We start from the raw sequence: 22,903 nt of genomic DNA, 5'->3' as shown, positions 1-22,903 counted from the left end.
AGCTGTTACAAATCATTGACGGAAATTCGATCACCGAAAGCAGTCGTATGGAAATGCTGCGAGAGTGAAAAATCCGAAAATTTCCACGCGCGTTTTTATTAAATATAATTTTTGACTGAGGAACAGGAACCACGCGATTCAATAAGACGAAATATAAAAAAAAAAAAAAAAAAAAAAAAAGAAGAAATAAAAACGAGAAAGAAAAAAAACACGCACTGCACAGGATGCAGCGCGATACGTTAACGAGTAGTCTTCAGTAGACACTACTCTCAATTGACAGCTGTCGACCCAGAAAATTCAACGCTCACAGGCACGCGGTACGCGAAACATACTCTTCCTCCATCCGTCTCTTCTCTCTCTCTCTCTCCCTTACATTGCTTGTCCCTCTCGTTTTTACACCCCGTGTTATACTCCATCGTTTTCTCTTCGTTTTTTGTTTCGTTGTGTATGTTGCATAATATGATAAAATTTTTGACGTGCATACGTGTATGTACACGGTGAGATCACCGAAAACGCTCCGGGATAGATTTTCAATTACACGTCGTCCCAACGTAACTTGATAAAATCGAGTTATCGTATAACACTCTGACGAACATTTCCTTGGCGTTTGACGGCGCTCAAGATGAGGAATTCCGATATGTCGTAGAATACGATCGCGATTAAACGCAATCAAAGTGGTTTAGCTTTGTCACGAGAGATCATAGATATCAATTGTGTGTATGAAAATGATTTGTCGATGTATTTCTCTATACTGAGATTTTAGCAAATTATTAATTATACAGAAAAAAAGTGTCGCGGTATTTTGCAGTTTTATAATTAAACTTTTTATCAAAATTATGTGAGAATTAATTCCAATTTGACGCAATGCTGTGTATTTTACTTAGATACAAATTTTGCGAGTCTCGTAAAAAACTAGTAATATATTTCTGGACTTGAGAATTCAACCTCAGCTTATGCATTACAAGTATTAATGCACCACTTGAAGCGCGCTATTAGCGCATTGTACTATTCGCCGTTTTCACGGTACTTTGCATTATTCTTAAAAATGCATTTTACAAATCACGTGCATAATAGGAACATAAAATGAAAGCTTAAAGGTAAGCGTGAGATTCTTCTCGTCTTTCTCTCGAATATATGTTTGAAATTATTAGTTCGCGTCATATCAGCTTGTTACATTTTCCGCGATTATTATTATTATGATTAAAGTGAAACAGGAGGTACGAGCAGTTTCGAAGTAAAATGTTTGAAATTTAGTAGGCCAGTAAGACAAATATATATTTCCTACCGGATGAACGCGAGCAGATCGAGCAGACTGCAACTTGCGACGAAATCAGCGGATTGTGACATACATCGCATAACACGTGTGTCGCACAATGCAACGCGCTGAAGGCTGCAGAACCACACGACTGCTGCGCCTGTAGCCGTTTCAAAGTTGCAGGTCGCTGAATCGCATACATGTCGAAAAGTACTTTACGTCGGAAACAGCAGGCTATAACCGATGGCTTTCTCAAGTTGTAACCGACGCTGAGGTCTCGTTTCGGCAAAAATGAAACGTGACGCCGCTAAAGCCTCAATCGATCAGATATGTTCTAATGTCAAATACACCTCGGATGTCATCCCTTCTGTCATCACCCCTTTACTTAAAGTCAGTGAAATAGAAATCCCACTTAATCATTCAATGAAATGATACCTATACACGTTTGTACGTAATTCAAAATTACTCTTGTTTCTGACAAACAAAAAAGGTGAATAAAACGAAACTTGTTGCAAAATGTAGCACATTTTTTTTCGCTATCGTAATCGACTCCAGTTGACCGGTGGTCTCGAAAAAAAGCGTACCGGACTCAAAAATGCTTTTCCAATCTCGCGTGATGTTTTTTCGATGACACCAGCACGAGGCGACTTGTTCGAACTGTTCAATTTCCGCGGCGGCACGTCACGACGATGGCTTTCCTCGGGGGAATAAAAAAAAAAAAAAGGGACGAAGATCGCAACGAGGAAATATCCCGGAAAGAAGACAAGCAGCGCAAATTTCGATCCTCCTGAGCGTGATAGACCGAATACCGTGCTCGAGGCGAGAGACGTCGAGAAGCGTTGGTAACTTTGTCCGACGGTGATTCCGGTAATGGCGGATTTCCACCCTAAAGTTAACTAATACGTATTTCTACAAGCCATACGTTTTTGTGAATGGAGAACGTTTCGTACGCGCGCGCGCACGCGTCACAACTTTGAAGTCTTTCTATTAGATTATTGTCTAGTATGTATCCTATCGGATTCAATCTCGATGAGTTTGTCATTCAATCTTCGAAATTTAAAAGTTTACAAAGTTTGACGAAAGCCAATATCTATTATGTAAAACTGATTTAAGCAAATTTATATTCAACCTATTGCTTTCTTGATTTTTTCGCGAAATAAAATTCCACTATTTTCTTACACTTTTGTGTGTAAAATTTACTTTTGTGCATATAGAAATAACGTGACCTTAGAATATAAATTAAATACAAAAATAGAGTATCGTAATTAAAAACAACTACACTTTGTGTGGTTCAGACAAGGAAGGTTTTTGTATTCAACTTACCATTAAATTACCATTGAGAATATTATGTGCTCGTTAGTTAGATATGGAAATGTTATATAAATGCGGCCAATTATCCATATTCAGGTCAAACAATTCCCATTTACTTGAGATTATTAATTTGATTATCGATAGTGATAATGACTAGAAATGTTTGTGAGCACAATTGGCACATGATCCTACCGCTTTTAATGAATTACGAAATCACGTTTGCGATTGAAACTGCAAATTGAGCTTTTGATCTTTCGGTAATCCGCAATGTCTCCGTGTTCTTTTAATTAATTTTTTATTGAAGTTTCCCGCGCGCTCGTCTTTGATAGGGAAACACATTGGAACGTCGTAATTACTTAAGTTTCAAATTAGACTTGGATTGCTATTTAATTTCAGCACCTAACTAACCAGCCTTATACTTGAAGTAACGGATGGTAGAACCGCTCAATATTACTCCTTTGAGTTGTCAGTTTACCGAAGAAGTTTACAGTACGTTCGTATTTAAATATTACACAAATTACTTTTCGAGAGCATCGAAAAGTGCTTGTCAGAATTCGCAATATATACTCGAATAGTGTTATTAGATATTCTTGGGTTCGAAAATTGTGTCTCGCATATATGTATATATTACATCCCCGTGCGTATTGTATAAAATTATCACAAAATGCTATATATACGCACGAAAATATATTTTAAAATTAAATATTTTATTTCCGGAGCGCTGCGGAAAATACGGTTTTACTTAAAACCAGAAATGTAATTAGCAACTGATTTAATTACCCGAATCTGACGGAACGTGGTAAGTTTCTAGAATTAATTGAGAAAGAATGAGCCACCATTAACTTGGTAGGAAATTTTTACCCAGCATAACGTAAAATCGGCAAAAATGTACGGGGCTAGAAGTGTGTTCCAAAAAGTTCTCGCTTGTAGACCGCTCAGAGACTCCAAACTTGCTGACGTCTTCTAGCAGTGTGATCGTTGTTCTTGCTCTACATATAATTAAAGCGGGCATCGCTCGGCTGACGTAATTATTACTCTCGGGGCTAAATGCATCTTCTCCGTTTGTTTGCACTTTTAATTCGGACTACAAATTTCATTTCTCAATTTTATGATAATATTGTTGTAAAATTACTCTTTAGTATTCAATAAGTAAATGAAGCTCTTTCATTTTCCGTATTTGAAATTATAGATCGCGAGCACTTAATACAACTGCAAATTTAACGTCGAATAAAGGCTCTTTTAGCACGCGATATTATTTCCATATTTATCATCTACATCAAAATCTGGGCACATGCTTCCAAAACATTACCTTTCACTAGTATCAGTAAAAACAGCAATATCGCTAGAGTATGTAACAACTTAAAATATATAACTCGAACGAATTTGCTTGCCTGATAATAAACAACAGTTAATCGAACGACATGCCCTCTAATAATGCTGCTCGCTCGACTGTGAAAACAACTCTTGTAAAAGCTCTAATGGCTTATGCTATCGTCGAGAGAGTGTATATAAACGACAAATATTCAAATCGAAAGAGGTGCAGGCGAATATCTGGTTACGACCGCGATATCACATGGGTGCACTTTCGAAGTAAGAGTCGCACGATTGGCCAATATTCGCAAGCGCGAACAACCGAGAACAGCGAGGAAGTTAAAATTCCCTTTATTGTACGAATGGGACCTCCGGCCGGCCGTGCCTGCGGCGGGTTAGCCTCGAGACGACCGAATTGGCGAAAGCGCTTTGATTTGCGTAAACGTGTGAGAATCCGTATCTCGAATTTCGCGCGCTCACGCACGGTTTGTCCAATGCGAATTTTATTTCACACGAAAACGGAAACAAGGCAAATTGCTTTTCTTTTTGCCCGAGAAGACCGCGGCGCGAGATAAATTTATTAAAAGTGTGCCTGTCGCGTCTCCGCTGTATCACACGCGTATACTTGTAAAAGCGCATTCTTTCGCATCGTAATATAGTTGAAATAAAATTACACCGTGACATCGTATTCCATGCAAAATGTCTTACGAAATGACATGACGGTTCGTAAGAGTATAGAAAATACACGAGTGTGCGACTATATTCCGTGCTCAAAACCGTCACAATTTTATCTCGTAAATTCGCATCTGATTCGCGCATATATTCGGCTCTTCATTAACATGTCAAGTAACTTGTTATTTACGTACGTTGCTCCCCGTATATTGTGAACTATTTTGTATATTATTTTGTTTGGAATAAACAAAGATATTATTAGTTGGTAGAACATTGCGCTCGCGTTATTTTTGTATTGCTGCATTAAAAACAAATAATTTTCTCGGACAAAAGTCGAAAAATAAAACAAGCGGCAGAGAGCGCGTGTCGTTGTGTGAAATGCTCGTGAAAAAATCCAACATACGCGATGTCGAGCCACTGTCACTGAAATGTTCCGCGACAAGCGTAGGACAGAAGTTGCAGTTGTTTTCTTTTTCCTTTTCGCAAAAATGTAGCGAATTGCAAGTGCAGTATCGGAGACAAAACTAAGTAAAACGTATAGACGCAAGATTGGAGAAAGTAGGTACAGTCGGTTGCGTGTCGAGACTTTTCTCTGCTCTTTTATACGGTACGACAATCTGGAAAATACTGTGCTCTCGCGAAGAAGAAGGCACGAGCCGAGCGAAACATCTCGTTTCGTGCTCGCAGATACAGACAGGATGAGCAAAAGTAACGCTACGCGAGATGTAAAAACACCTATGCCGTTTGCGCAATGAGTAATGTGATTTCTGTTAGAATTTCTCTCTCTCTCTCTCTCTCTCTCTCTCTGTGTGTGTGTGGCTCTTTATTATTTTATATTCTACGTATATTCTGTCTCAAAAAAATCTCTACGTTTCTAGCAATATTTCTTCTTTTGTCTTTTTAATGTTTCTTTATCCTTTCTCATTATTATTTTCTTTCACATGTATTCTGACATTTACAATTTGTTTCATATTTAATTTTGTAATCACTATATTACAACATGCTTTTTTCCACAAAGAAAATACAGTGTATCTTGTGTTTGTAAACGTAACGAGAATTAAAGTTACAAAGCATTAACATAATGTATTTCTGAAAACAGGCTTAAATATGCGAAATATTTTGAGTATCGTGAACGAAAGAGAGAAATTGAATTTTCAAGAATTTGTCTCGAGAAAGCACGTTACCTTCTCGGATAGAAATTGCGCAATGAAGTGATAAGAGTCGATCGTAAAAGAAGAAGATAGCCGAACGAAATAGATATACCAAAACTATTTGTGGTAGATAAGTTGAAGGCCATGAAGAAAAGGAGTGAGCGAAAACTAGGTAATTTTTCTTAGTCCTTGACACAGTGACTGTCCCTTTATACAACCTTCGAACTTTTTCAATCAAAGAGAGACTACCCAGCCATAGATCCAACAATCTTGATAAGTCGTTTCTTTTTACTTCTTTCGAAACAGTCAGTAATTCGACTAGAGTTCGTTATGTTGTGTTCGTTATAGGTGAAAAGCGTCAAAAAAAGAACAACATTGATGTCGAAAGAAAAGTAACAACAGTAGTTTTACGAATCCAAATGATGTGGCCAATATTTAAAACTTAGTATAAATAAAAGCAATATAAATAAGAGTTAAAAACACACACACGGTTTATCATCAATATAGACCAATGATCGTTTTAATTTTTTTAATGCAAACATTTTTGTGGAAATAAATCACTGATTACTTAAAGCATAAATTCATTCGAACTTGCAAAAGTATCTACATATAATCACAAGATTATTTTCTTCAAATTTTTCTTAAAAAGAAAACGACAAAGATACAAATTTTCTCGCTAACGCCATGTAAACTGTAATAAAAAAGTAAGCGCAAAGAAATTTCTTGAATTACGTTTGCGGAAGAAGACAAAAAATAGCGGAAATGGAAACCGGCAAAGTCTACATTGTGAAAAGGACATTCTCCGCCTGTGCGGATCGTATAGATTGTAAGTGTCATATTCTAAATGAAGTTCGTTCAGGATTTACATACTTCTTCGAACTGATTAGATATTCCATTCTCCGAGCTTTGTTACCTGAATCATTTTGCGATCTTATCTTGTAAAAATGGAAACATTGTATTTTTCCAAGATAGTCTTTAAATATTTTATGAGTATGTAGATTGTTTAACCTCACGCAGAAAAACCTTTCAACAAAAATTTCATTTTCTATCTTCCTCTCTTTCCATCTCTCTCTGTCTTTCTTAATTAGATTTTCTCAAAAATAGTAAATCGTATCGTTTTAATCGCTTTTTTATTATTTTCTGCTAAACAGAAAGTACTTTAGATGCAAATGTTTTGAAAAAAGTATATAAAGCGGGAATAGTTGTAAAAAATTCATCAGTTTTTAATGATTTTACGCGTACAAAAATAGTGCAAAACTATTGAGTTGCACATGCGCAATTCGTTTGAATTTCTAACGCATTGCCCATGGCACAGTGGTATTGCGCTTAACCGTACTAATATGCGCTCACTTGTTATAATTATTCTTTCATGTCAGTGCCATTCAACTTTATTTCTCTATATTGCGATGCTTATTTCAAATGAGTATAAAATTCATATTCGGCAAATCAGCATAAATTTCTGAACTTTTTAAACAGCCGCGAATACTCAATAAGATTATGATTGAACTTCTATGTACAAGCAATAAAGTGCAAAGAACCGCGTTCTATCCAGACAGGTTATTAAATAATTCGCGGTTTTTCCTCTTTCCTGCACAAAATTATGTGCCAACGGTATTCTACCAAGACTGTACTTTATTATGCTGCAATCTTAAAAAGATTCTCTCGGGTGAAGTAGAACATCATCTGTTTATATTAGAAAATTCATAATTTTTCTTAAAATAAAGAATAAAAATATTAAATAACTTAAGCGCATATTTTATACTTGTTTCTTAATAAAATACATTATATTCATATATATTTTAAAAGAAATTCTCTTTTATCTACAACACTTTAAACGAAAAATATTTGTTATTAAATTTTATTACAAGTGACTGTCAAATGTTTTTGTGACTTAAGAGAGAGAGAGAGAGAGAGAGGTGTTTAGACAAATACTATTCTCAATAATTTGGAGATTAATACAATCAAGTCGAGAGGATTTTATATCTTTAACTTCATCGATTCTCGATCGAGTGGGTACACTTGCATTTGCATTTCCGTCTACCATTTTCCAAGAGGTCGCAAGCTTGTGACAAGGGAGGCGACACTACGTTGCTGTGTAAAATGAAAATAGCATTACCGAAGAGGATAGAGTGGATGGAATCGAGATAACTTTTCCGCGTGCCACTGCAACTTGGCAAAATTGATTTTACGCGTTTAAGATCTCGACGCTCTACTCGACATAGTAGCGCTGCGCTAATTTATGTGGATGTCAATTCGATCGGCAGCAAAAATGAGACATTTTCAAAGCAATGGAACATCTTGCTTAGGTAGTTAACATGATTCATCTATTTCCGATACAACTTATAATAACATTTATAATTGAATTTACAGTATTATATCGTACTTATCGTCACAGTATTTGAGTAAAAAATTATTATTACGTATGTTATTTACCGCACAAACTAAAGCTTATCTGACTCGAGATAATGTTGATAACGACGAAAACCAACATACTTAATATGCAGCGGCGCCCGAGCGATCGTTGTAATACAGAAGCGTAGAATCATTATTCCTGCGATGTAAACCGCGGTAAGTTTTCTCGACATTTAAAGGCCTTCAAAGTTCGTCTTCGAAGCGCGAAGAGAATATGGGAGGAAAAGAGAGAAAGAGAGAGAGCGCCAACCAAGAGAAAGAGGAAGAGGATGAGCCGAGAGAGAAAGAGTAGAGAATAAAGGCACGGAGAGGATTGAGAGAAAATCTAAGAAACTCGAGAAACAAGAAGTTTCGTCTTCGACCCCGCTCCTTTCCGCTTTACGCTCTCATTATATGCATCCCTACAGAGATATATAGTCGCCGGTATATACCTAGGGGGCTAAAACGTCTCCTGGAGAACTTTATTGTTGATTATTCAGACGAATTTATCGCGAGTCGTTGTTGTTGAGCTGGTGCAAGCGCGCGCGCGTGCGCTTGCTCGCTCTCGCGCTCGTTGAACTTGTTGATTCATGCGCGCGTGCATCTATCGGACGGACTGAAAAAATCTGAGTCGGTGAAGAGGCTCGTCCAAGAGTTCTCGAGACGACGAGAAGGCGTTCTTAAAACCTTCCGTGTTGAAAGCGCTGGCAAACTCGCCCGAACGTGCTAACTCGAAGAGATTTCTACAAGACATCTAAATTACTCCTCGCGCTGCATCCGGAGATCGCTTCCGAGCGGCGATTTCAAAAATCTCGTGCACGGTCAGCAAATTTCGTGAAATCGACGCAGCATGTCCAACAGAGCGACGAAGCTGAAACACGAGTCTTTTAATTAAATCGCTTCGAAGAGGCGAGCATGCCGACAGACTTCAAGAATGATACACGAAGATTCGCCCGACACGTCGTCGCTGTCGCCGTCGTCGTCGATATTCGAGTGCGAGGAAGTGATAAAGTTATAATGATCGCGAAGAATCGCGCCGCGCGACACGAGAAAAAAAATTATATATATTTACCACCTTAATCCTTCCCCGCGCATTCCCCATATCGTCAAGGAGATAAAGAAGCTATTCATATACATAGAGATATATATACATAGATACATATATACGTATGTTTTCGGTCCATCCCAAGCCGGATGGATAACGTTGTCTGTTGAGTGTAAATTTCTATTTCGAGAACACGCGAGTGATCGCGACGAACGCTAACTCGGAGGAAAAATGGCGATGGTAATATCGCCCCGCAGCAAAATCGTGACGCTTGCCCTACTGATTGGTATCATCACTTTGGTGGCTCTTATTATAATGGGTGTAATCGGTCTCTGGAGCGGGAAGAGCGAAAAAACTAATACTACGAAGACGAAGATGGTTAGCAGCAAGCTGCAGCAGATCACCGGGTACGCGGCAATGCAACATGTGAGTAAAACTAAATTGAGCAAAGCTACAAAAACTATCTCCGACTCGCTCTCTCTTTCTCGCTCTGTAATATATGAGAACGTCGTAAATTTTACTTTTTTTCAATTAGAGTTTATTTACTTTTTTTTGAGATATCAATTCGAGTAAATTCGAACAATTCATATTAGTGTACAATTTTGTGTGTTTTAATAATGTAAATATTATATTATTTTTACGCAAATGTTGTTTCTAAGTTTTTGAGAAGGTCGACGAGTTGCAAGTATAATTTATGAGTCTTTCGAGATTGCGTGTAGTAGTAGTAGAGTATCAAACATTTATTCCGCTAGATGAAATAATATATCGCATGTGCCTGAGATTTTCCCCTATTTTCGGATTTTCCCCTCAAACCGCTTTCCATAATTAAGTTAATATACTCACATCCCGCTTGATTGGATGCATCCCGAGATGCAATTTTCGACAGTGCAGCACAGCACGCGTATTATCCTTCAACGTACCCGCGTGTACGCGCGTGTGCTCAATCGCAACGGAATGCTCTACGTCCTAGCAACGCGTGAGATGTTTTGCTCATCTTCTCATGCATATTAATATTATTCGATGTAAACCGCGAATGCTCGAGGTTCCTAAATCACTGGGCCTGCGCTTGAGAAGTGCAACGCCGTAAATAAACGAAATTAACGTCGCCATTATCGACTACGCCGTGCTGGGAATAAATTTTCCCCGACTGCGTCGAAGAGGAACGACTCGAGAAACATGCTGCAGTTCGTTCGCTGTTTATTGAAAAAAAAAACAAAAAACAAAAAAAGAAAAAATATACGCTCGAAGCAAGCGTCGCCTCGAATCGCGCAGTTTCCGTGCGCACATTGAAAATGACAAATGTTTCATCCCTTTATGAGCGAAATAATATGTCGTAACAGAAAACTTTTAAGTAGGTCTTATAATTTACATATTCCGTCGCAAATCTCGTCGTGAATAAAATTATACATTGATTTGCACAAATACACAGATACGTATTTGCATCTCTGAATTTGCCTTGTGCGCGATGCTTTGCGTTGATTTCCACAGTTTGCATGCATATGTATTAATATTACACGGTGTAAACTGCGTCAGTATCACAGTGTTACGTCATGTCAGAAGTTTTATTACGTGACGAAAGCACGCGTAGAAATTCGCTTTCGTAATTTGCATCGGTTGATCGAAATCCCAAACAAAATATTTGGCTGTTTGATACAGGTGATTAAAATATTTTATTTAAGAAAAAATATCAAAATTTGATGAACAAGTACGAAAAGTAACTACCGATGCAAATTACTCCGTCAAACTATCGTTATTGTACGAACTAAAAACAAAAATTATGTCGCACTTGTGATTTTGATGACTTCTGATGATTGCTAATTAAAAATTCCTGCTTGTCCCCTACTTTCCACGGTTATCAAAGTTTCGATCGACACGAGACAATAAGTTTGTCAGCATTGCGTAACAATTAAAATTGAAAGCACATTGCGAGGCATTCTGTATTGTCTTGTTGTTAATCAGCGACAATTGAATGTATTGCACAATATAATAATTGTATAACAAACAAAACAATTGTTTTATACCAAAAAGTGATGAACACAAGACCGTCATTAAGTTAAAGTCATTATTCTGGATAAAATTTAGTCTGCCAATATGTAATAATTTATGAAAGAAAGAGAAGTGAGAAAATGTGTTCATTTACAAAATGTAGGTCTCATTATTAGTTATTTATTATTTTATCCGACAACCAATTTTCTTTTAGTGTCATTTACACGTACAATTAATTAAGTTTTAACCGTGAGATGTACAAAATTATCCGATGCGATTTATTTGTAGTTAATGCTCGAGAGTGTTAAAATATCGATGTTTCAGTCAGTATATAAGAACTATTTTTAATTCTACTTTTATTGGCTAAATTCCGAAAGAAAGACGAAAAAACCAATAAAATACGTTATTTATTTCATTTCTAGATCAGAACATCAAAATATTTTGTGCACTTTTTTCTGTTATCACGCGATCAAATTTCCTGTGACACCTCATTCCAGATAGTCTCTCAATCAATGCAGATATATACAACATATTCAAGAAACATTGGACATTTATTTTCGAGAACAGACAGAATGCAAAAATATATCCAACATTATTCATGAATATGATGTATATATATTTGCTAAATGTTGTGGGGATAAAAAAAATTATTTTAAAAAAATAAAAGGAAGAAATAGAACTTCGTCATTTAACATTAAAAAGTCAAAAGTAAGTAATCGAAAGCTTACATACTTGTAACTGTAACACACAAAGCGACCTTTTTACTTTATGACAATAATCTTATTCTTAGAATAACAAAAACGCGGCGGTAATATATATTCATCGATAAATACTAACACGTGCTTAAACTATAAATGGAATAAAATCCTGAATCTGACTAGAACGTTTCGAAGACAAATTGCTCTCGACGTAGAAATGGTCGCGGAAATCTTGGTAATATCAGTCATGGCTCTGAGAAGGAATAGGTAATTCAAATCGCTTTAGGAATCTCATACAGTCAAGTAGACGATATATTCTTGTGCGCGTTACGAGATCTCTCATATCGAGGAACAACTGAATCTTGCATATAAAGCAACGCATTTTTTGTTGTCGAAATTTCGAGAGAAAAAAACTTTTAAGATGCTGTTTGTGATATTATGAAGATTCGCGATAGCGTGGAAAATCTCACTCGAAACCAAAGTAAGGAACTTTTACGAGGTACTAAATGGTCGGTAGAAGGAGTTCTGATATACTGCGAAATCGGCCCTTCGTAATCCAAATCTCCTTAGAGAAACGAAATGGAACTTTCCATAAAATTTATTCCTTTCCAAGGAACGTTCACCGTCGAATCCTGTATAACTCACTGCCAGTAAGTTTATATCTGTGTGCTAAAGTGTCTTTCTAAGCGTGCAAAAAGTTTAGATGTATGTACACACATCATACATCGAAATTAATTTAAACATATCGTAAATGTTTGCAAAATCTTATGTAAGCAAAAACCATAACGATTTTATTATTTCTTCAAGGTAAAATTGTTTGGCGGAGAATACGTGTGATTTAACGTTAACTACTTGTTCAGTTTTGTAAACTTTGAAAAGTGTTATTTTGACAATTCTCGCACTCTGTTCTGCGATATCTAAAGAGCGCAAGCGAGAATCATTAGGTATCAGATGCGGCTTGTCGGTGGCGGAACGATACGCGAGGTTACCGTTCTGAAAGATATTTTGGTAGGAACGGATGGCTATGCGGCCTGCCAACGTTCATTGAATTTCAAGCGAGTCTGGAACTGGAAAAAAGAGAGAGAAGGACAGACACATACAGAGATGGAGAGAGAGCAGAGGTCACGTTCGCGCAAGTACCTCCGCAACCGAGCGAAGAATCGACCCGCTGCTAACTTCGATTTATATCCTGGCAACTCATCTCTCTTTTATCGCGCTTTTAATTCGACAGTCTCGCCACCCTATAATCTAATTAGAGAGACGCGGTTGCTACGCGCCAAGAAACAACGATTCTACGATGTTAAATTTGTTGCGCTGTATTGCCAGAAATGGATCGATAACTTAATGTATATAACATAAACCGTAGCCAAAGCGCGTCTTTCTCGAAGAGATGATCGCGAAGACATGATGTAAAGATTGAGCGTTAAAATAAACGGTTGTTCCGCGGTTAACTTCCGTAACTATCTCTTTATTCTGCATTAGAACTCATAAAACTTTTGAGCCCGTGAAGTTCGTCTTCCATCTCTGATAGCTTCCTATGTAGCGTTGCGGCAAGCGGAACTTTAAAGAGTGCTTTTAACTAACTCCGAAAAATCGAGTTACGCTACAAAAACTCGGTGCCACTCTACGTGTTTCTAAAGTTTCGGAAAAATCATCGGTTTTGCTGGCGCTTTTCCCCCGCACGCGATTCCTTTCAGGAAGATTTTTCTGCGCTTGTTGAAAAAACTTTGCGAGTAAAATGGAATGCTTCAAGATTAAAGTCGTGTGTATAGTTTCAAGGAAGTCATCACATTACAAAATAGGGAACATCCCATTATGTCGCTTTCTTGGCATTAAGCTTGAAAAAGCTTATGTCCCAAAGCAAATTAGAACTAAAAGCATGTCCGGATTTTAAGTTTCTTTGCTAAGTGTCCGTATGGGAAATGTACTTCATGTGTGAAATATGAGAGCTCGTTATGACGTAGTCTAAACTCTTTATATGAAATTACAACAAATAGCGGTAATGCGTTGTAGCGAGAGATACTTAGAAAAGAGAAAATTATTTCACGAACTGACAAACAACTGTTCCATCTTCTACTCGTTTCTGCTATTTACGTAAGCAACGATATATTTTTTCTAGTAGCAGCAAGATACTTACGCGCGAGATGCGCTGTAGATAATATAACAACAGCGCAGTCCCTAATGGGCTATTTTTTTTTGCCTTCCTCGTATTTTTTAACAAAAGCAAAATATATAATGTATAACTAAAGAAGAAGAGAGATATAATAAATCTAAAATTTTCATGAGAAAAGAGAGATAGTTTATATTATGTGTTAGAAAGAGAGAGAGAGAGAGAGAGAGAGAGAGAGAGAGAGAGAGAGAGAATAATAAAACCTTGTAATTTTAATGAGATATAAGTGAGAGAGAGAGAAAGAGCGCGCACTTTATAATTCAGTTTTATAGTACACTTTATAATAGTGATTTATATTTTTTTCTCTAACACATGTTATTCCTTTTCTCTCCATGATTTTGCTACTCGCGTGCTACTTTGCTATTTTAATTACGGATAATTTTTAATGAACCATAAAAAAGTGATACACCATTTAAAAGATTAAACGAACATCAAGCTTTATAACCTCCGCGATGCATCACAAATGCGTGACACATAAATATTCTAGTCGACAACCACAGAAGCGAAACTTTGTGATAATCTCCGAAAGCGCGCATGTTCCTGGTTTCAAGCAAAAAAATTATTTCAGATGCATGTCCGTTAAAGCTTCAACGCGCGACAAATCCCCGTCCGGAATTGATTACGGCGGCTTTTCCGGCGTTAATTCGCTCGTTGAATTTTTGATATTCGACGTTATTATTTATTTCGCGAAATCTCGTCGTTCCTGTATACACGAGATCTACTCCGGCCTGTATACGCTTGGCGGCGGTGGAGGCACTTTAATACAGTATTCAGGCCGGCCGAGATATCGTTGACCCGCATCCCTGCGCGCATTTTCGCGGTGCATATCACGGCTGGCGTCGCGAGAGGTAGATCAGTGTTTGTGCGTCTCTTCCTGTGTTTGTCGACCTCACGAAATGCGCTCTAACCACGGAGAAATGCGTGACTTTGCCGCTTGTCTAAAGCTATGTTTAATAGCCTGCGAGCACTGTCAGACCAAACACGGCCGAATAAACGGATTTGTGGTAATGCGTATGAGACTTTAGAACAAATACAATACTCGGTTACGCTTATCGATATGCGCGCGCGCGCGCGCGCGCACACAAACACACACATCTGGTACATTTCTCTAACGATACATCCAAGCTATATTTTTTCGATATCGATATATCGCGAATATTTGTTTAAAAATTTAATAAGCTTAATGCAACACACGCGTGTACTTTACATGTATTTATTATCTAGTTTATTGGAAATGTAGAATTTATTCTTATTGACGCAAACGTACCTCGTTATCTCTAATGAGTCAACGTTCGTTCGTCTCACATGGCATATAAACGTACCTCACTTAAACTGCATACCCTTGCAAACTTGTGGTTAAGCACAAGACGGCATTAGGGAGACTTAGCTCGCGGCTGTGACGACAAAAAAGAGAATACAAACTTTGCTAATAAATCGTTATTATTACTAGGACAGATATTTCTGCTGTTGCGTGTCAAATTTGCATTCGCGCACGCAAACACACAACAATTGTATGTAGGATATATGAAACTTTGCAAATCTTTTTTTTTTCACAGATCATTGTGCGTGTATTATTATAAAAACAGACATTACCTTAATAATAGTGAAAGACATTAATTTAACGAAAGAATTTAATATTTTCTGATAAAGAAAGAATATCACAAAGTGGATGGAGAGAGATATCGTTTTTTTTTTAATTTATAGCGTTATCTTAATAATGCCGACTATGCAGAAACGTTGTCTCTCATTATTCGTCGTCGGGTCATATTGCAGGTACATATCAAAACTTGTTGCGTCTCTGCTGCCGACCCTCGACTTATATCGATCGACGAACAAAAGACCTCTCTAAAGAATCCTTGTCGCTCGAGATTTCTATTAAATCGTTTTAATTAATTTTCTGAAGCACCCGTCTGCCTAAATAAAATTCTAGTTGGCGTGAACTGATCTTTTTTCCGACGAGAGAATCACTACTCGAATAACTTGAAACTTGAGAGCAAACTTGTGTGTGCGCGCACACGTGGCTCTTTTAATCGAAATAAATGGCAAACACACTTTTACAACAACAGACAATGGAGATTGTCACAATAAATCTTAAATTATTGTAGTTAAATAATATTATATTTTGTCTGTTGTAATAGCGGATTCGAATGCATGTCATTACATATAATTACTTATTACATCTCTATAGGTCATCACACGACGTTCAAATGAGCACGACCAATGCAATTACACCTAAGCGTACTAACCGCATAACGAGGTATCGGAGCAGAGAGACGATAGAGAGAAGCGAGACAAGAGAGAGACATGAAGAGACGTACAAACGCTATTTGCAAATTTGGTTCTGCTCACACGACCAGAACTTGGTTGGACCACGTTAGAACTTGGTTGTAAATTCAAACACGTAGGTCTCGGTTGAACACACGAAATATCTCTTTGATCGTACTCTAGAAACCTATTCTCGATACCAGTCGATAAGATAATACTTTATTCTCACTATTATAACTTTTATTGCGAACAATATAAACAAGAAAAATTGATTTCGTGATATTGAAATATTTAATTCGTGAAAAATTTTAACACAGTTTTCAATATCGATCAAGATAAAGCAACTGACTGATGATATATTTAGAATGTTCGACGCTCGTGTTAATTGAACGCGTATATATCGCGACGCTGTACCACTTATTCAAACGGCACTACACCGCACGAGTGGAGAACATGTTGACACTGGTTGCTGTTCGCAAACCAAGATCCGCTCTATGCATCACTAGAACTACTGTTCATCTACGAATTTACAAGAGTGAAAATACGATTCGATTTATGAGATCCTGCTGATATCTCAATAACAACTTTGCATTTTATTTTTGTACGTGATATCGCTGCACATTTTATGTTGTATGCTTTTACGTGAGAAAAATATATATATATATATGTTTTTAAAAGGACAGAGAGATGAAGAAATATAAGACGATTCTCAAAAAGAATACATAAAGCAACACCCATATAGATATCTAAGCAAAAATATAGTGAAAATATAAATTTTATCGTATATTATTTTAACCATACTATTACATCAACGGTGAATAAAGAAAATCTCCGAATAGAAAAATGATTGATATAATCGAATCAGTAAATAGAAGCTAAAAGTCGCGATCTGTCTTATTAGAAATTGTGTTATAAATTTTAACATGTGTATATTTTAATGCAAACTTTTAACTAGCTACGCTTCTTCGATACCTTCGAATGCAATTATTTCCGTTGTAACTTTAATAGATCAGGTACATTCTACACACGGACCGAGATTCGATTAATTAAACAAGCGGCACGATTAACCCATTTCTGAAGCTGCTCGAAGCGTCAGCAAATCAGGCAAACATAAGAGAATGTAGTTAGTGTGTACACGGCTGACTCACAAACTTTGCAATGTTTTATTGTTACGAGCGGACCGTCGCGTCGGTTAAATTAATTATTACGTTATATACGTGATCTACCATATAACGCGTTTTAAGGATACGGTTATTATTTACTATCGCATGTAACGTATTGGAAAAGTAAGTACGTACGCGCGAGCATTAAGCGAGAGAGATTAGAGTGGATTATTGTTGTAAGCTCTTTTAAACCCGCTCGTTTCGTAAAACGTCGAAATATAATCTCTTCTTCGCTAACGCAGAAATGTTTAAATAAGTAAATCGCGAATGCGATCGATCCACTTCAGGTTTTAATCCGCTGATCCGCTAGATCTGCAATCTCAAGTATATAGAAGAATTTTAGAAATTTTGTGCACACACGTATGCACATGATATTATAAGTTCTCATGTGTACTTTTTTATATAAATATAATATATTCAACAATAAAAAAATATTGACATATCAAGACAATAACTAAGAACATATGATTTTGAACCTACTCGATAACAGGTCTGTGATATAAATAAATTTCCGATCATTCATTTGCAATGAATTCGAGTTGTTATTTATCTGGATCTTCTTACTTTTCTCAATTCTCAACTATGATCTTCAACTGTTCGGTTAATATGCGATTGTAAGCTAACTAAGATAACTGCTTTCGTCCTAATTTTACGGTCTAACAGTATCGCGAAGTTACAGAGAACGTGCGACGCGACGGTCGCAATGCCGATGCGGGATTAGAGAACGATGAAGTGAAATCGCGGACGTTTAATGCAAAGTCACCTCCAGCCAGCACGGTTCCCGTGGGTAATCGCGGGACAAAGTAGCCGTTCAGATTGTCCAATCACGCGTCGAAGCGCGAAATACAACGCACACCGTAGACAACAGTGTTCTCCATGGACCAAACTATAATAGTAACGTTTCGCGTCTTTGTCGTTGTCGTCATCATCGTCGTCATAGTTGTCGTCGTTGTTCCGCACAGTGGAATAGACCGAATCAAGTTATATCGTCACACTGGGCGTCCATTATAATAATTGCATGCGCGAGACTCGGATCCATTACGATGGTCCACCGACGTCGCGTTCCCGTGAAGCGGAAGTCGAAGCTGTCCCGCAGGAGAACGCCAGGAATTTCGAGAAGGGAATTTCCCGCGTGACTGCAATTTCGCGAGTGCGTTCGGACGATGACGACGACATCGTGGAGAACTACGCGCATGCAGGCAAACTATCCTAAATGAAAACCGCTGAACGAAGCTCAATACAGAGAGTATCCTCCGGCATATCGATATATGGAAAATGGGAGGAAGAGGTAAAGAGAGGTTGGGTTATACAGAGAACGATCTTATGTAAAATTCGACTGAGTGATTTCAGGGCAGACATCGTTATCACGGTAGGCAAATCGCTAGTACCTAACGTTCAGAGAGCTGTTTCAGCATGTTCCTTTCCCTACCACTTCCTTTGATAACGCTTTGCTGGTAATATATCTTGGAGAATTCTAAACGGTTAATTTCCGTGTTTAATAAATACACAATAAATACAAAATGTGACGTTTAATTTCGAATAATAAACGCAGTACGAAATATGCGTCAACGTAACGGGACATAGCTCATTGATAAAGTCGAATTCGACAATTTAGTCTATAAAATGAACTCGATGGACGTGTTCGCTAAGTATTTCTTTACTAATTGAACGATTCTCTCGGTAAACGGTAGCGCTATTCGAATCGGATCTAACTAGTTTCGAGACGTTTTGGTACCAGTGACGTGTACGAAACTGGCTACGAAGTTAGTGCAAAGACATCTCGTGTAACTACCAACGACATCGACCTGTCAGCTTGCTCTCGTTACGTCCGTAATCGCGGCTAACTTTAAAACAGCAGTCTAAATCGATCGTTGCAATCTACTCGATAAGTTTGTTAACATGGTGCTGATTATTAATGGAAAATGTCAATGTTAATACGCTTCTATTTTATCTCGCGGCTGACTATAATCATATTTCTACGGATTTTACGATAAATTGCATTTCGCGTAAAAGCAAACTTCGAGAATCGATCAAAAATGCAGATTCAAAAGTAGTTTTTCCTTTTACGATTGTTTCCGGTTTTATTTAATTTCTAGCATTCAAAACAATTGCAGAAATTCATTTCGCGAGATTAATTAATTTTTGTCCGTATCAGTTGAGTCTGCCCGAATGATACGTGGAAATACAAATAATAAATTTTACCGATGGGATTGGTGAGGTATGATTTTTCGAAATGTCACTTCATCGACGTTTATTGTACAACCATGATTAATTACGCTGCCGTATGCAAAGGCAGAGATAGCTCTAATTATGAAGGGATACAACGCGCTTTCTAAATCCCCTTTGGGTTTTAGAGATGCGAATCGAGGCTTTTGGAGATATGGTAACGAGTGCGAATATAAAGCCCGTCCACGTGTGATTGCATTTCACGCATCAATCCGATGTGCGTTTTAAAATGGTGGCTTTTACCGAATGTCTCGTAAGCTTAAACCGATCTGCTAAATCATTATTAATAGCACAACTTTTTTTAATATTTTACAAATCACGCTTAAAAGAGAAACTGTAATAATATTTGTGATGTGACAACGTGTATAACACACATATCTGTAATATTATGATATAATTCTCAATATTATATAAACAATATCTTGTTGACTTTGCAATCAAATATCATTTGGAACGTGATTTTATTTCTCTCTAATATAATAAAGTTTCTATGTGATGTGACATCAACATATATTTGTGTGTGAACATGATTGTTGATCCACCAATACCAATCTGCATCCTTCCCGCCTTCTCTGTCTCCCTTTCTCTTTCTCTCTCTTTCTCTCTGTTTCTCGTCGCAGTCTCGCAGACCCCACTGCCTCAACCCACTTCTCAGCATGTTTGCATAATTTATTCTAGTGACGTATGCACACGCGTTATGCCGCGACTGGAATTAACGGCGTCTGTTCACCGCGAATAAATCGCTATAATTATCGGTGCGGCTAAATGAATTGTACTTGCGGCTCGCACGCGGTGCCTCGCCGTAAAGTTTGCACGCTGGACGAACTTACTCGCTTTCCGACCGATTTGGGACGACTTCCAGCAAATTTCCTCTCTCTCTCTCTCTCTCTTTCTCTCGTTCTCTTGGATTATATTTCACGTGAAGATCTATCACGACTTTCTTGCTCGCGATTATTGTTAACTCACCAGATAGTTGTAAATTTGGTCGATATATTACCAGAATGTTTTGCAAATTATCACAATGTTAGACAAAGTTGCGTTATTTTTGAATCGATAAAATAAACGTCAGTTATAAATATATGCAAATCTAATTCTAGTCTCAAGAGAAAGTAGATTTGATTTTGTAAATCGTTATCAATCAGGATTAATCTAGAATAATTGATCCATAATATCTGTGGCACGACGCATTCCACAGCTAGGTAAATAATACGACGTCTGGATCCGCGATTGTTCGCCCGCGACACAGTCGACATGGCAAAGTTCGCGTTCTCACAACGCCTGTGCAATTAGAGTTTCACGGCATGTGTACCGTCGTGTTTGCAATGTGTCGGCATGTCTCGCCGCAAAGAGCGAGATTAATTGGCGTGAATTACTCTGGTTGCTCCATTCTCAAAAGCGAGCGCAACTCACGTTTGAACCACTGCCGATCGCGTCACAGGTCGCGACCTGAAATGTGTAGCCTGTACTTTGCCACACGATATACATGTTTTGCAAACTGCAACTTTGCGACGAAGGCACAGCAGAAATGTAAGAGAATTGTATTTGAAATGTTTTTTACAATTCTTCAAACCCACAAGAATAAAGAAAGGTCGATTTTTTCTGTCGCTGTGTACATTGTGAAATATCTGTAAAATATATATTTCGCGCGCGCGCGCGCGTATTGTACTCTTTAACAATTTAAGTCTTAAAAATTACTATCATATGATAATTGCTCGAAGTTTTATGCCTGGTGAGTATAAATTTTAACAGTTCGGGATTAAATTAATAGCGCACTGTGTGATGTCTAGTGAACAGAAAAAATAAAAATGAAAGATTCATAATGTAGCGATGTTATCATGAACGTAAGGAGCAAGAATTCTAAGGGCGCTTGACCCAATTGCTCGGTTAGCATGCAGAACAGTTAGTAATTACTAAAAATTTACATTATTGATTAAAAAGCATCACAGGATGGAGACCGGACAAAATTAATTGGAAGTCGTTACATAGGCTCGGTAATAACGATGATGCGCACATTTTTTCGGTTTATAAAGATACATGTATCGCTAACTTATTTTCATAAAGTAAACAAAACAGTATAGAGTATCACAATTATGTGTTAAATTATTGCTATTTTAATACTTCGTATTTTCTACTTTAACTTACTGTTTTCGCAGTAAAAAATATACTTCGAGCAGTGACGAAAACTTGAGGAATTTTGATAAAATAAAAACAAACTATAATAAGTTATATATAACACAAATAAGTTTCTGAACGTTGTAGTGTAATAGCTTCTTTTGACCCGAATAGAGATTTCAAGTTGTGTGATGATCCTTAATTATTTAACGTACGACGTGCTAATCTTCCTGCTTACTCACGCGAATTATAGAGCCTGCTTTTACGAATGCTTCTTGCTTCTTCCGACGGCGAAGAAAAAGGAAAAGAAATCACGCGAGTGCTCCATTAGCGGAAACGAACGTGCGCGGTTATCGCCGTCTCCTGGCTCTTCGCGTACTTTGACAGGCGTAAAGCGACGAGACAGAAAGACCGCGACAGAGACAGTTTCTTCGTCACTGTTGGAAAATGCGGTGTTGCTTGCGCTTACACGCTCAAAAGTACTTAACAGAAATATAAATTTCTAGCCGCACAAAAATCACATTTCTTTTTACATATTTGGATTTTATACGTGTGAAAAAATATTTAGATTTTATACGTGTCAAAAAATATTTCTTCTTCTTCTTCTGATAAAATATTAACAAACTTCTCTTCCGTTGAGAATTCCTCTGATAAATAAATAAAAAAAAAACATGAAAACATTTTTTTCTTTATAATTCCATGAAGTATGTAAATGGCCGAGGTGAGAGAGAGAGAGAGACTTGTTGGTGGAAAAATACGAAAAATCATGATACACACTGAACGAGGAACTCTAGGCAATGTATTTTCCCTCGCGCAATCATGGTTTTAAAAATGCAGGACGCGAATCGCGCGATGCATTCGCTAAAGACTGTGCGATGTTTGACTAGCGGTACTTCACGCAGTAATTACCTGCAAATTTGCAACCGTATGTCGGTAAATTTCTGGCGAGCACACGCAAGTGAAATATGCATAGCTACTTTTTTTAATTTTACGAAAAGCTACGCAGTCATCAATATTTCCGAACGTGTCGTGTATCTCAGATAATGTAATTATTATATCACATTCTTTAAAGCGCGTTTTTGTTACAAAGATGAGTATGCATAAAGTTAAAGTGTTTTAGTTTTGTAATGTAAATGTGTAATAAACA

General features: G+C 37.4%; 2 protein-coding genes across 10 annotated transcripts in view; one reads left to right on the top strand and one right to left on the bottom strand.

Annotated features, from left to right (window-relative positions):
- The window catches only part of LOC109856114 (collagen alpha-1(XVIII) chain), a 156,369-nt gene that overhangs the window by 86,075 nt on the left and 47,391 nt on the right, over positions 1–22,903 (top strand). Inside the window, exon 1 of one of the 8 annotated variants that reach the window (XM_020431117.1) lies at positions 8,739–9,562. The exons of the other annotated variants lie outside the window; for them this stretch is intronic. Within the exon in view, the coding sequence (XP_020286706.1) occupies positions 9,368–9,562 (195 nt within the window). The 5' untranslated portion in view covers positions 8,739–9,367. Of the gene's footprint in view, positions 1–8,738; positions 9,563–22,903 lie in introns of those variants that run through there. 8 annotated transcript variants of the gene reach the window in all.
- Positions 1–22,903, bottom strand: part of LOC109856166 — a 149,681-nt gene that overhangs the window by 87,456 nt on the left and 39,322 nt on the right. The window lies entirely within an intron of this gene.

The sequence above is a fragment of the Pseudomyrmex gracilis genome, unplaced genomic scaffold, assembly GCF_002006095.1.
Source record: "Pseudomyrmex gracilis isolate BER0280 unplaced genomic scaffold, ASM200609v1 scaffold_4, whole genome shotgun sequence".
NCBI lineage: Eukaryota > Metazoa > Arthropoda > Insecta > Hymenoptera > Formicidae > Pseudomyrmex > Pseudomyrmex gracilis.
The sequence above is the reverse complement of the archived record's forward strand: the minus strand, read 5'-3'. Positions and strand labels throughout refer to the sequence as shown.